Genomic DNA, 16241 nt, shown 5'->3' on the forward strand with positions numbered 1-16241 from the left:
GAAAAATGAAATTTTGTGGCAAAATTGAAAAATAAAAACAAAATAGGACCCAATCGTAAACAGCCTCAAAAGCGGAAGGACCAAGAGCGCAAATAACCCCTTTTATCCAGAAACACGCGGATCCTTGGCGGTTTGGGTCGAGTCGGTCCGATCCATGTTAAAACGACGTCGTTTTGTGGCTTTCTGAACTCCCCAAAACGGCGCCGTTTTAATATCCTATATAAGTTAAAAATCTGCAAAAAAAAATCATTTTCCCTTCTTTAAACAAAAAAATTCGAAAACCTCTCTCTCTCTTTCCTTCTCCGAGCACAGCCCAAAATCCGTGAAGGTTCATTGCGTCGCGTCGCTACGGCCAACCAAGGAAAATCTAAAAGAAGGTATTTTTTTGCCCTTTTTTTTATAAATATAAAGGTATATGATGTGTATAAAAAATTGTAAGCAGATGAATGGTTTTGAAATAAAATAAATAAATAAATAAAAGGAAAGACCTTTTTGCTTTTTTTTGCTTCAATCTGTTTCTCCTTTCCTTTATATTTCTAAATGATGTGTTTACAAAAGAAAATAGGGAGAGAAGAACCCTCAAAACAATAGCCAAGTTCGACCTCCTCCTTCCGTTACAAAAAAAAATGGCTTTTTATATAGCCTTTTACATGAATTTAATCTATTTTTTTTGTGCACTTGTCACTTCTTTCTTTCTGTTTGCAGGCGCAAGTGGGCAAGTGGCAATGAGAGTGGCAGACGGCGGTGGCAGAGGGAGGCAAGAGGCTGCGGCACCTAGGTCAAAGGCTAGGGTTTTTTTTCTAAAAATATTTTAAGTATTTGGGCTTGGGTTATTTTGGGTTTGCTGTTTGGGTTGGCTGTTTGGTGAGGCCCGGGTAAATTTGGGCTATACAATGACCATGGCTTTTCAAGTATCCGTAGGATTTCCTGACAACCTCTCTTAACAGATATGTGATTGAAGAAGCCTTAGTCCCTTGCCAAAGATTGCCAATCCACTGGTTCACATCCGAGGAATCGGATATCTGAAATGTCCTCACTGGATCAGTCGAGTTATGAGATCTTTCTGAAGGATCCTTTGTGCCACTTCCCTTTTAATCTGGAGTTCACCGTTTTCAATCGAGCTTCCAGAAGGATCTAAACCTGTTTCGAGCAAATGGGCTTAGGTCAGTAATTCCAGTATCTGCACCACTGCCCAGAGTCCCAAACCATAATGTTGGAACATTGGCAGCAGCAAAAAAAGAACAGAGAAAACAGAACATGAAGCAAGGTGCAAGAAGCATTTTTACTTGCTCACAAATGTGCAACAAGGGAGCTAATGGCTGATAGCTCATTCAGCTCATTCATTCAACTAGAAAAAACATACATTTATAGTCAAATACATCACCGAATAGTCAACTAACCCCACTAATCAGCATTAGGACTATTAAAACATTGCTTGTACAGATAAACAAGCCACCTAAACTAGTCATTCAACACCTAATGCATCAAGTTGTCATCAACTTGTCCATTTTAAACTAGATTAATTAGAATGAAACTAAAGAGAAACCTTGCTGTTACAGCAAGCATATGTGCTGCAGCATGTCATCAAGCTGTATGCACTTCAACCACAAAATGTAACAGCAGCATGGGTGGCCAATTTCCAATACTCCTCCTTGGACTCCATGCTGCAAATACCAGTCATTCATCAAGTTTTTTTGAACTTGACAGTCCTTAGTTGCTTTGTTTCAAGCTGACCAATTCATTTTCTTCTTGCACAAACAGTTCGTGAGTATAGTTGCTTGCCTTCATTCTGCCATTTTGGCTTGCAAATCGACAGGCTCACACTTTGCTTACAGCCTTCATCAGGCTTGCAACCATACAACACGCATTGAGCTTCCACATGTTGCTGAGCTCACACCTTTGACAGACTCACATCTTTGCATATTGTCTTCAACAGGTGTCTTCATCAGGCTCGCACTTTGCTAAGCTTGCAGCTTTGACATCTTGCTAAGCTTGCACATTTGGAAAGCTCACACCTTTCCTTGAAACTCCTCCTTCAGCTTATTCAAGCTTGTTTGGGGGTCTTATAAGTTTGAGTCGATGTTGTCTTCTCTACAAGCAGTCCTTAATGACTTGCTTGTGCTTTGACAGCTTCTTTCTTTTTAACAAGAAAAGAAGCAAAATCAATGGTCCCGTAAGACATAGGCTCATGATACCAATTGTTGGAACATTGGCAGCAGCAAAAAAGAACAGAGAAAACAGAACATGAAGCAAGGTGCAAGAAGCATTTTTACTTGCTCACAAATGCGCAGCAAGGGAGCTAATGGCTGATAGCTCATTCAGCTCATTCATTCAACTAGAAAAAAACATACATTTATAGTCAAATACATCACCAAATAGTCAACTAACCCCACTAATCAGCATTGGGACTATTAAAACATTGCTTGTACACATAAACAAGCCACCTAAACTAGTCATTCAACACCTAATGCATCAAGTTGTCATCAACTTGTCCATTTTAAACTAGATTAATTAGAATGAAACTAAAGAGAAACCTTGCTGTTACAGCAAGCATATGTGCTGCAGCATGTCATCAAGCTGCATGCACTTCAACCACAAAATGTAACAGCAGCATGGGTGGCCAATTTCCAATACATAAGCCTCACTAGAGAAAATTCTTTAAAAAACAATCCTATTGTCAAACCTTGTTTATCTTTGTTCTGCTGCAATAATTCGTGTGCCTGGAACATCAATTGTAAAATTTTCTTACATCAACGTTCAAATAAATTTTACAACATGAAATACTGGAGAAAGATGGTACCATGGCTATCCAAGTTGCATAAGCTTCTCGACATTCTTCCAGAGTAGACTGCACTATTTTCCCTGTACCATGCGCTTGACATCAGATGAAGGGAAAGGTACAAGGAAAAAAATCATTAATATAACAGCAAAAGGTGACTATTGAGCAGTTCCAGGAGGAAAAAAAAGTCATAAATCTCTCCTATCAAGTATAAAGGACTGCCAAATTTACAATCTCAAAACAATTTAGGTGTAACACAAAAAGGTGTCGTCAATAATAATAATAATAATAATAATAATAATAATAATCTTTCTTTCTAAAAGGGATATCTTTTCAGAACTTCTGCAAATTAATCTAAAGAGAAATTAGAAAAGGAACTGACAATCAAAATATAAGACATGAAAATAGAACAGCTTGTACCAGGAAGGGAAACATGAGAAGCTCCACAAAACAAAAGCATAAAACACACCATGCACAAGGAATTGATTGACATTCGGGAGAGGCAAACCTTTCCAAACAGTTCTCTTGCTAAAAGCCAAATTCACATAGACCCTCAAAATGCAGTCTTCTCGCTGGCCATTAATGTCTCTTTCTACAGACCAGAGCCCCTAATGGCATACGCGTCAATTGCAAGTACATATCACAAACATTTCAGCTGAACTAAAAACATCATATATAGAATAGAAACAGATCATTATTGCATAAGACAATAAGTTTTCAGAATAACTAATTGCAGAAAATAGTGTCAATGAACTTTTTCCACAGCATAGTAGTACTCACATTCAGCATCTTCACAACTTTTACCATGTTATAACTCAAACAGGGAAAGGGAGGCTATATCACTCTCCCACACTCCAAGTAAAACTCTCAATATCAAGAATTTTAAAGTAGGGAGTAGCAGAAAAACAATAAAAAGTTCATTTTAGCTGGCTCGAAACCTTACATGCTAAGTTTTGCTACTCTAGAGACCCACTCACCAATAATAACTATTCATTAATGACCATTTAATTTAGCACTAACTAGACCTGGTCCAACCAAGTTTTGGCTCAAGACCTTCGGCCAATCTAAAGTTATTGCAACAAAGTAAACGAATTTGTTTACAATGCAGCACATAAGTAGAGCAAACAGATGTAAACGTGATATCACACTTGTGTTTATAGTTCTATATTCTGAAGGGCTCAAGTGTAGTTTTCCTCATCTGAAAATTTCTGGACATAATCTTCTCAAATAATAGCTTGAAAAAATTATGCCTAAAGGTAAGAAAACTAGGGGATCGAGGACAATTTACACATTAAAGCATGTCAAGGGGGGTCAGGTCCAGCTTGTACCTCTACAATGAAATAATCTCCATACGGCACATTGTTGATCTCTTGCGATGTTTCTATAACCAGATGACTATCCAAATTGATAGTGATATTGTCATGAGATACCCAAGAATAAGAAGAAAAGATTAGGAATGACCAGAAGGAGATTTAAAATAAAGTGCAGGGCAACCAACCAAAGGAACAATCAAGTACTTAATGGCATGTTACGGTAGAAAATAGTCGGATAAATTAGGCGGGACAACCCAATCAAAGGAACGATCAACTGCTTAATGGCATGTCAGTTGGGGTAAAAATAGTTTGATAAATTTTTGCTTGTCGTAGAAACCGAATCCACCGATTTTTATTAGTTCAATGCACCGACTACTACAATAATATTTCTCATTAACTAAAACTATAAAGCTATCGGTGGCTCCAGTTATAGACTATACCTCCACCTAGACCTAATCATGTTATGTGTCATGTATAGTAGAACTATGATGGATACAATAATGCAACAAGCACAGCAGACAATGGTAATTTCACATGTGAATGATTTTAGCAATGAAAACGCTAGAGAAAATCAGTCATTTCAATGATGCATCCCTTCAAAATGAGAAATAATAAATTAAGTGTCTTCATCTGTATGATAGCATTTAAGGCACCAGAAGGAAATCAATAAAAACCTGTTTCTGTAAATTCGAAATTTCTGGGTCTCCTGGCAGCTACCAAAATTTGCACCAAAATAAATGCTAAAATCAGCAGGGATAATAATGCATGGAAAAAGGTTCATATATGATAATAAACTCATACCAAAATATAATTTTATTGGATGTTGAAATGACACATCACGGACATGTCCAAATTTATCATGAGGACACCATGAAGAGCAGCTGAATTCTGTAAAACATAACCATTTACTAAAACATAAAGATATACATACAAAAAGTAGTCAATTTTAGGATATGGTATAATAAAAAATCAAAATATTAACCACAAACATAACTAAAAAATGCAGAATTGAATTTCTATGACTCCTCGAAAGTTCAGAGCATACTACCTTTATCTCCACGTCTTCGATGAAAAGATTCAATGAAATTAACAGCTTTATCTGAAAAATACAAATTGAAGAACTCCTCTACCTTCATCTGCAGCCCGAGAAAAAGTGATTCACTTCAGAACAAATTAAGAGTGTATGAATTTTATAGATGTTTATAATACAGTAGAACTAAGGAAAATGAATTCGCATTTAATACCTGAAACTTTGTTTCTGCAACCTTGGTAAAACCTTCAGGAACTGCACACGGGAAACAGCCCATTGAGATGATCATGACACATCCAAAAATGAAGGTGTAGTCAATGAAGTTGTAACAGGGTGCAATATATCTACACTCAGTACAGAGGAAGAAAGTGGAGAATATATGGCCTCATGTCTGTCTGCCAAGAATGAGTACGACAATTTGATTTCCTACGACACCTGAGCATTTTCCTACAGTCAGGACCTACCAATGTGTTTAAGAAAAACCTAAACTTACCTACCTTCTTTGCTGCTTCCAGCAAAACAAATGATAATAAGCTTCCATAACCTACTCACTTTATTTCAACACCTCCAGAACCAGTAAAGCTGTGACTTCTTTTGCCCCCTAATAAGTAGATGTAGAACCACCCAAGAAGACTATTAGCATATTTAGGGTTATATCAAGTATTGAGCAAGGTTTGGAACCTTCGAAAGAGCATGTGGTAATATTGAGATTTTGAGCTATTATTGGATTAAGCAATTTCTCCCAGATTCTTCTCTCTCAAATTCCCTCATTCTTCCTCCATTACCTTTACCCTTTTGATTCTTTGTTTCTTCATATTTTCTAACCATTCCTCACTATTCTTTTTTATTCTATCACCTTTCCCTATTTCTCTCTCTCTTTTCCAACCCATGGCACATCATATTCCAATTTCAAGATCACCCAAATCACTATCCTACAGTCAGAAGATGAAACCAAATCAAACAGGAGTGTGGCACCCTAATAAAATTAAATATGAAATCAAGTCCTCAGACAACCAAGGAACTTGCTATGCAGAAAAGTGTGAAAAATTAATAACCAAAACCAGAAATGAATTCAAAATAAGATGACATGTAGAAGATGAGGAAGTCACAAATCAAATTAGGATTAGCTGACCCTTCGGTGCATCAGAATTGTCAGGCTTCCATGAACAATCTGCAGGTGCTGAAGATCTGGTATTTATAACTGATTCAGCAACTAGCTCTGCACCATTAGCAGAAGATGGAACGTTGGATTCAGTGGAAGTTGGAACATCCTCATCCCTGTATAAAAAATGTAGTTAAAAAATTTATTCACAATTTCACAACTTAAAATACATTAAAAAAAATCTGATGAACTCACAAGAAAGTTCTCCTATCCGTTCTGTTAATAAAGAATACCTGGCTGTAGACTCCATGTCATTTATTGGGTTTTTGGAGCTATTTCCTTTACAAATGTAAAAAAATCCATTCTCTTGCCTTCTGGACTCGGACATAGGTTCCTATAATAAAATCAACCAGTATAATAGAAAACAAGGAAAAACATGGAATTTTCTCTAAGCTATATGCCCATGAACTCATAGTTTTCACAACATGTCAACTGGGAGAAATAAATATATAGAAAAGAAAAGTGTAAAATACACATAGGTTTACAGCCACACTTGCATAAACTGTCATAGATCGAATATAACATTACAATACATCCTTCCAGCCTCTGAATGTCTTAATTTTATTGAATCCCCAAATTTCTTATGTAAAGATGAGGTAAAAGTAAGATTACAGAATCAGCATATGATAAAAATACCTCCAGATGAAGCACAAGTAGCTATAAATCATTTGTTTATATTAAGTGTCCATGTGTTGTATGTATCAAGATAGGGTATCATTTGTTTATATTTAAGTGTCCATTTGTTGCACGTATAAAGATAGGGTATCAAAACCAGCATATCGTAAGATGTACAATGATCCACTTAAATGCTACTCATAAGCTGTGAATTTATTTTCTCCAGATAGATAAGCCATGAATTATTAAGATACCTGCTGGCCCTTAGTTTCTTTGGCTCCTATACTATGCCGCTTCCGTCCACCATTAATGAGCTTGAAAGCTTCATAACGAGATAGGAATGATGCAAAGAAGAACTATCAAGTCAACAAGTGGAGTCAGAAGAACAAGTGCATGCAACTTAAACAAGCAGAATAAACCATTCATGCAAAGTACTTACCTTCTTTCCTCCAGCAAAAATTTCTATTGCATTAGGAAAGATTCCAACAGTCTTTGCTCTTTTAACGCTAGTAATTTCATTGAAGGCGATTATTCTCTACAGAAGAAACCCATAAAATATTTGAAGATCATATCATTATTAGAAGAAATTTCAAATAGCTTCCAAGAAAATAGGATACAGAAAAACAAAGTAAGAATGAACTGATGTTGAGGAATACCTTTGTTTCAAATCCAAATATATTGGAATAAAAGCATAAATAACGAACAAAGAGGTACATGTGACCCTGCAAAGAAGCATATAATGCATAATTAGAGATAGGAATATAATTCGACCTAGAACCACCAAATATTAAAAGTAGATAAAATATAACCCCACACATTTCTCGTGAAAAAACAAACTCACAGAAAGACAAAAGGAAGGTAAGGTAGACTGGCAAAAAAAATTGCTATCAACATGGTAAATAAGTCATCTAAGTTGGATTACCTGAAGAAGAATACTCTCCTGGAATGCACAGTTGAAATCTTGAACAAGGAACTGCAGCACATGGCAAAACAAAATGTTTAAAATACAAGGCCATTAGAACTTGGAAGTCTAAAATGTAAGATGGTGAGAGAATTTCAAATATGCTTTTTGCAGTCTGTGGCCCAAATGTAAAATAAAAGATTAGATACAGCAATGATGCTACATGAATGTTTAGATGTCAGGCACTGCTTAAATGCAATCTGCCATTATCTCTTTCACATCAATAAAGAAATTCATGTGCAGGACAAAGAATGTCTAACAAAAAGGAGACAATCTGAGTAGACGCCCTGTTGATAAATAATAATGAATAGACTAAAGATGAAAAACACTCCTTTTAAACTTCAAAGAGAAAACGTTTTAAAAGTTCAAAGATGAGATATTATTTAGAATCAAAATTAGAAGAGAAAGCACAAACAAGCGTTTTCAAATCTCTGACCAAAAACAAACAAATGTATTCTTGTTTGCTGCGTATTCCACATGAAACTTCTTAAATACAAACTGGCTGTATCTCTTGCACATCAATCATGAGAAATAATTCTTGCATATACAAGCCAAAGAATGTCAAAAGGAATACAAAGGAACAAGCAGAGAGTTGCTTACAGCTAGTGATTACAACACAGCAAAGGCACACACCTCCTCAGGGGGAAGCCAAAACAGTTGGCGATATTCTTCACTCCTCAATGCTGCTGGAGACTGAAATTTAAAAGCATCACAGTTACCCATAAATGCTAGAAGTTTTAAATTCAACAAAAGCAAAATACACATATGCATTTTTGGTTGCTCAGTTTTGAAACGGAGCAGAATATTAAGTCGTCATACCTACTTGCTATAATCAGTCCATGTTTTATTCCCTATGCATTAACTAGAACTTCTTATAGACCATCCTCTTTTCAATCTCTTGTTAGATCAAAATATTTATAAATAATATTTCTCATTTCTAGAACACCAATCAAACAATATTCCACGTTTATTTTCAATTGTGCTTGTTACAAAAGCAGCTTTCTTATTGACATTTTATTACCATCCAGATGATCACTCCCTTATTGGTCCCTTGCTTGCATTATATATACATGAATTCGGCAACAATTTCTGGCTTTCATATAATTCCCACGGCACTAAACTTACTGTTGGTTATACGCAGTTTTGCAGTCAATTTCAGTGCGGCGCCAAGCCTTCAAGGAGAGACGTTGACAATATTTACGCGCGAACCGTCAATTCCCGGGGTGGCCCCTTCCACGTGCGGAAGTCAAAACAGTCCGTCGAGCTTTTTCTTTTATCATTTTTCTCCCTCTATTCAGGGCGGAGCTAACAGAATTTCACTTGTTGCGGTTTCAGTTGGTGCTTTGTAACCAACTCTCTTAATTTAAAATTTCCTTTTTTAAGGAGTTTTTATGATTATAATTAACAGAAAAATCTTAAAATTCTACATAAATTTTGATTTAATATATAATTTGATATCTGAATTTTGATTTGCTGTACACTTGAAAATTTAATTATGATTCAAATATACACATGAAACTTTCAATTATACATATTTAAATACATTTAATTATTTTATATTAAATAAATACAATTATTTGTGTATGTAATATATAAACATAAAAGGATATTATATTAATAATTGTGTTAATAATACGTAAAAATTAATTTAAATTAAAATTATATGTAAAATTACACAAAATCAAAATTTATATATATAACTATACTTTAAACAAAAATTCATATATAATTTTAAGATTTATTCTTATAATTAAATTATATTTACAACCACAATAACAAGTAAAACATGTTAGGATGGACTGAAAATTAAATTTAAATCACAATAAATTTAAATAGAAAATTATTAAAATTTAAACACAAAATAATTTAAGTTGAACTCACACGTTACATTTATTAAAGTTCTAAAATCTCAAACACAACAAAAGCCTCACTGGGATTTAAATTTTCATATTAATATATGATTTATTTGACATTAATTATATATACAAGTATATTAAAATTTGTCGTTACATCTAAAAATAATAATGGGTAAATTATATTTAAAGTCACTAAATTATTAGTAAATTTACGTTTTGATCATTTAATTTCAAAAAATTACAAAATGGTTACTAAACTATTCAAAAGTTTTCATTTGAGTCACTAGGTTGTTATAATCTCTATTGTATGGTCTTCTCCATTTTCATCGTTTGCATCAATCGAAAATTCTTCTTCCTCTTCTCTTCTATGCTCATTTTTTTTCATGAAACAACTTTAAATGTTATGAATTTTGAAAACCAAAATCCAAACAATTTTCTTATCCGATCTCTAAAACAGACCATCAGATTGGCTTGGATCTAAAGTATATTTTTCTACTCATCGATGAGTATCAATACATTGTACCGATCATCGAATTGTCACTTGGAGCTCACTAACCGAACTTAATACTTAATAGTTCAGTGATTTTGATAAAAACTTTCAAATAGTTCGGTGACTTAAATGAAAATTTTTAAATAGTTTAGTGACCATTTTATAATATCATAAAGTTAAGTGGCCAAAACATAAATTTTCTAATAGATTAGTACTTGAGGTGTAGTTTACCTTATAATAAATAACTAAAATAAATTTGTGAATCAATTGCATAATTAAATTAAGATTTTCAAGCCTTTTGTGATTGGTATTGGACCAAACCAAACTTGGAAAGGAGAAAAAGAATCATGAAAGAATCCACTTTTAAAAGCCTTTCACTTTTCCCAAGTCCAATACACAAATTCACAAGATCCCACACTTTCATTTATCCTCTTCAAAAAGCAAGGTCCACAACAAAAGATTAATTTAGATATTAATTATTTTATTTTAATGGGATATAATTTGATATTTTATTTTTTTTAATTAAGTGAGTTTAAATTAATGATATTTGTTATAATAATTAAGTTATACATTCGGAAAGGTTGATAATAATGTTCACACCATAGATGTTGTGAAGAGCCACTAAAAGTGACAGTTTATCTATGTTGAAAAGGTATTTGAATAGAGTATTGGACAATGTCCTACCTCAAGACCCAAAAGGGATGTCAATTTAAGATCCAAGGAAGCCTTCGACTTATCTCACTTGTGTAAGGAGCTACAGTTATCTCTTTACTATTAACAACATAATCATATTCTATAATTCACCTTTAAGGTGTTTTATTCACTTGTTTAGGTCAACTATACCAAATTGACCTTTAAAGCATTTTATTTTGCCAAACCAAAATTGTCATTTGCCATATAGGGATCGCCAAGCCTATAAAAACCTAAATCTTTTCAAAAATTTGCCCGGTTTAGCTCGATTCTTCAATTTATCTTTTCAATCTCTATTATTAACGTTTGTCTCTCCAACTTGCCTCCTCAAATTTAATCATCAAAACTAAATGCATTACCTACTCACCATACTACAAGAACATAAACTTATTTACTTTCAAGAGGATCACTTTATAAATTTTTATCAATTAGGGAAAAATTATTATACCACTATAACTATATTTTAAAATATGGCGATATTTCAAGATACCATCTATCACATTTTAATAAAACTCATTATATTTCTACCACCATCATAAGTAATAGGGCATCATTCAATATGGACACACATCAAGCTCATTTCCTTTTATGTAGAGTCCTCTCCAAAACTTAAATGGGAGGGAAAACATAGAGCAAAACTCTATATATCCATTCTCTCCTAGAGCTTTCAACTGACTCTTAATAATACTACCACTACCATGTGAATCACCCTTAACTGTTAACCTTTTAAAAATAACTACGCTGTCAATGCCATGTAGCTATTTTGATTAATGATTTCATTTAATTTGTTTTCCTCCTGACTTGGAAATGTGGACTTAACAAAATGAAATTTGAGCATGAACCTTAATTTTGTGGTAGGTTGGTCATCTTGAAACATAAATAAAATTAAATGATTGAATTATTGAATTACAGAATTAGAATTTAAGGTTAGAGGTTATTTTTAGAAATTTAACTTTTTAATTAATTAATTTAGCATGAACTTAATTTCATCAGATTATATTATCCAACTTTTATTGTTAATAAATTAAGTAATTTTCGTTAAAAATTAGCTCAATGTCTCGGTAAAGAAAAACATGTCTTGATATAAAATATCAAAATTGATTATATTTAAGGTGCTACAAATAATTGCAAGAAATTGTAATTATTAGGTAGTGATTATAACCTCTCATAATAAATTTTGAAAATAATTAATGTTAATTATTCACGTAATTCTTCTAATTTTCAATTATTTCCTTAAAATTAAAAAGTAACAAAAATATATAAATTATAATGGTTAAGCAAATATGTCATAAATATGTAATTATAAGTAATTACATCCCTAAAATTTAAATATAATCATTTCTTTGTTTAAATATGCTAAAGATTTCTATACTATTTTTAATTTAAATTTTACTCTCCATGCTTTAACTTTGAGACATTGAGTTCTTATACTTTTTATTTAAAAATCTTGGTTTCTCCATCTAATTTTGCCGTTAAAATTAATGGTGTCAAAGGTAAAATAATTTTTTAACCCTCAACATATATAAATTTTAAAATTAATATTTTCATATTTTAAATAAAAATTTAAAAATTATAATTTTTTTTAAGAAAATAAAAAAGTTATGAAATAAATCTTTAAAATAAAAATTAAAAAATATTTTAAGAATATAATTTTTTTTTCAAAATTCAATGTTATCTAAACTAGATCAAATCAGCAATTTGAACCGAGAATTGGCCGGGATATTTTTTCGACGAGAGGTGAAAAGCCGATTGACCTGGGAACTAATATTGACTGGTTTAACCGAGCTAAAAATAGATTGAATTGATAGTTGAATCAATTTCAAATTAGTCTAACCAATTGGTTCCAAGAACGGTCGGTTCAAAACATAAAATATTAAAAAAAATAAAAATCAATTCAACTGTCAGTCCAACTGGTTTTTTTAACTCAGTTCAATTTCGTATCGATTTGTAGGTCAACCAATTTTTTACCCCTCACCGGACCAATACCCTAATTGGTTCTTGATCTAATCGATTTGGTCTGATTTAGATAACATTGAATATTGGAATTTTTTATATTTAAAAAACACATTTTATTTTTGAATTTTAAAGATTTTTATTTTTTTCATATTTTATTTATTTTAAAATATATTTTTAACTTTTATATTCTTTTCCTTAAAATAAGAATTAATTTTTAATTTCTTTTTAAAATAAATATTTTTAAAGAGTATGGACCAATTTGACAAAAAAATTATAAGTGTTGAAGGCTAAAATGTTTAAAAATTTTATAAACCAGTTGACTCACGAGCTTATATGGAGTGGTTAAACTAAGCTAAAAAATTAGTAAAACCGAAATTAAACTAATTTTTATAACTTTTATAACATTTTTATGGATAATGACAAAAAATCTCCTTGTACTTTAACAAAATTTTTAATGCGATACCTCTACTTTCAAAATGTCTAAATTTTATTTTCGTCCACCAATCTAGTACCTCCTCTAACAATGTTAATTACTGGCAAAAGTTGACATGTGGATCAATCATACTACCATGAGACATTATTTTGCAGGAAAAATCAACTATTAAAGTAAAGAAAATCTAAACCAATTAAACCATTTTCTTAAAAGAAAAAAAAAACCCACCTTTCCCTCGTTAAAAAAAGCTGTAAATGCCATTTTCTTCTTTGGCCAAGAAAACATTCCCAACTCTAGTAACTACAAAATTTTCAACTAAGTTTCTTTTTCCTTCATTTCTATCAGCACTTCATCTGATTTGTAGCTTGTTTGATTCCAAGTGTACATTTTCTATCAAATTTAATTAAAGAGGAACGAATGAAGAAAAAAAAATCTAAAATTTGGAAGATTTGAGCCTTTGGTTTGCCTTTGAAACTAGAAACAACATTCCCATCACAAACAAATTCAACCCTTTGATTTCCATTCCCAACAGGTTTGAAGTAAACAACTAAACAAAAATCAAACACCCCCTATTCAGGCTGGAAAGGAGGTTGGCTACTGACGGCTACAGAAGCTATGTCTAGGGTTGGAATTACAAGCGTAGCTGGAGGCAGAGAAGGGCATATGTCGAAACTGGGCTCATCCGACCGTGGAAACCACAAAATCAAAGTTTGAAGAACCCAAAAGTTTGGGAATTTTTGGAGAAGGTTTGAGGTTGATTTTGAAAAATCAAATTGCACAAGAAGAGGAGACTTTGGGCTATTGTCGAAGGTCCCTGTTGTTCGATGACAAATGGCAAAGACAAACTGAAATTTTAATTAAGTTCAAAAAAAAAAGTAGAAGAGGAAGAGAGGGGACACATGTTGGAGAAGAAGAGTTTTTTTTTTTAAATTAAGTTAAAATGTAAAATTAATTGAAAAAACTTTATATATTTATTTTTTTTATGTTTTTTTTATATTTTTTACCTTAAAAAAAAGGAAAATTAAATGTAAGTCACTTTTCCATGCTCATTTAACTTTTTCCATTGACCATATTGACATGTGGCACTCCTTAAGTGGTCCACATGATAACTTTTTGTTAGTATTTGACACCGTTAAAGGGAGGAAAGGGAGGTACTAAATTGATGGACGAAAATTAAGTTCAAGAATTACATTAGACATTTTGAAAGTAGAAATACCACATTAATAATTTTATTAAAGTTTAGGTACCACATTGGACATTTTGAAAGTAGAGATATTGCATTAATTATTTTTTATTTTTTAATAATTTATTTGCTTTGAACTAGTCAGACTAGTCGTTTTAGGAACCAATTAGTCACACCAGTTAGACATTGGTTCATTCGTCAATTTAATCGTTTTTAGCTCGGTTCAACCAATCCGCACTAGTTCGCAGGTCAACCGATTTTTTACCTCTCACTAGACCATACCCGAATCAGGTCGGGTCCAACTAGTCGGTCCGGTCCAATTTAGATAATATTGAATTTTGGAATTTTTGTTTATCTTTTTAAAATCTTTTTTATTTTAATTTTAAAGATTTTTATTTTTCATAATTTTTATTTTAAAAATATATTTTTATTTTTAAAAATTTATAGTTTTAATTTTTATTTAAAATATGAAAAAATTAATTTTTTATGTACTTTTAGAGGGTAAGGAACAAATTGACAAAAAACTTGTAAATGTTATAGGCTAAAAATATTAGTTTTACTTTTGAAAGAGTATAGAAACCTTTGGGATATTTAAACTTCCTTTTAAAATAGTGATTTAATTTATTAATATCGGTATATTCTTTTTTAAATTAATGATTTAATTTATTAATAATAAAAATTAAATGATATAAAAATTGTAGTTTGCGTAAAAATTAATTTCAAGTTGAGTGATAATCGTCTGAAAATAACATTATTTATTTTAAGAACCTCAACATTTAACCTATTGGTCAAGAGAGTTCACAACATCCTCGAGTTAGTGAAATCAATCCATTGGTTGTGCTTGTGTGTTTGTTTAAGTGGGTATGTGTGTGAATGTGTGAGTTTGAGATTATCTTTTACAAAAAAATTATTACTTGTTTAAAAAAAATTTGTTATGCAATCTATTTATATTTTTCTTAAAATTTTTATATTATTATATTCCTCCATACTAATATTAGTTGGGGAAATTAGTTTTGGAAAAAAATTAGAGATTTAGGCTAATTTTTTTTTGAAATTTAGAGAAATAAGTCATTTTTTGGAACACTTTTGTCACGATTCCCTTTTTTAAAAATAATATATATATATATTAAATGTTGGACCCTCAACGATTAAAAAATCAGGGACGTTGTTTTTCTAACAGTTAGACCAACGACTATAATTTGAAAAAAAAATCTCCAACGGCTCTAAAATGTTTCCTTATATAAACCGCTCCACTTATAATTTTTTTTCATTCAATCTCATTCATCTATTCTCTTAACTCTTTTATTTTTCTTAATTTTCTATCCTAATCTCTCAATTTTCTATCCTAACAATGTAAAGTCGAAATTATATAGGACTGTTTTATATATTTTTACTACCTTTTTACTTAATAAATATGTTTAGCTTGAGTAATTGTTATTAAAATAAGTGAATTTTACTTAATTAGTAATATTGGGCATTAATTTATAAATTATGTGAAATTGTACTTAATTACATGATTTTTGTAAATATTTTATATTATTTTATGTTAATTTAGTAATATGTGATTTTTCACCATGTAGGAGGACCATTGAAGATGTGATTAATGTGAATGAAACATGGACATGCACAAATAAATTCATATGAACGGCAAGACCAGGCAATTTGGGTCATGAGGTTGATAATTTGACCCAGTAAAAGAGGTGCTAAAAGATGGACATGTTTGCTAAGTTATTGGACAAAGAAACCGTCCAACAAGGGGGAATTGAAGCCCAG

At 31.8% G+C, this 16241-nt stretch overlaps 1 protein-coding gene across 5 annotated transcripts; it reads right to left on the minus strand.

Moving 5' to 3' along the window:
- Positions 1–508: 508 nt before the first annotated feature.
- LOC105793104 (protein VASCULAR ASSOCIATED DEATH 1, chloroplastic-like) lies at positions 509–7965 on the minus strand. Of its 5 annotated transcripts, none has more exons than XM_052634217.1 (14): positions 7822–7965; positions 7556–7621; positions 7339–7434; positions 7154–7255; positions 6518–6618; positions 6255–6400; positions 5337–5377; positions 5141–5228; positions 4767–4980; positions 4108–4174; positions 3288–3387; positions 2801–2862; positions 2684–2720; positions 509–1140 (listed from the first exon to the last, which is right to left on the minus strand). In XM_052634217.1, exons 2-14 carry the CDS (start codon positions 7613–7615, stop codon positions 1034–1036), a joined length of 1221 nt encoding a protein of 406 aa, XP_052490177.1. In that variant the 5' UTR covers positions 7616–7621; positions 7822–7965; the 3' UTR covers positions 509–1033. The 5 variants fall into 5 exon arrangements, with proteins under 5 accessions (XP_052490177.1, XP_052490176.1, XP_052490180.1 ...); XM_052634218.1 differs by having other exon boundaries at positions 1016–1140; positions 3200–3387; XM_052634216.1 differs by lacking the exon at positions 2684–2720 and having other exon boundaries at positions 3200–3387.
- Between the last annotated feature and the right edge of the window lie 8276 nt (positions 7966–16241).

The sequence above is a fragment of the Gossypium raimondii genome, chromosome 8 (assembly GCF_025698545.1).
Source record: "Gossypium raimondii isolate GPD5lz chromosome 8, ASM2569854v1, whole genome shotgun sequence".
Classification (NCBI taxonomy): Eukaryota; Viridiplantae; Streptophyta; class Magnoliopsida; order Malvales; family Malvaceae; genus Gossypium; species Gossypium raimondii.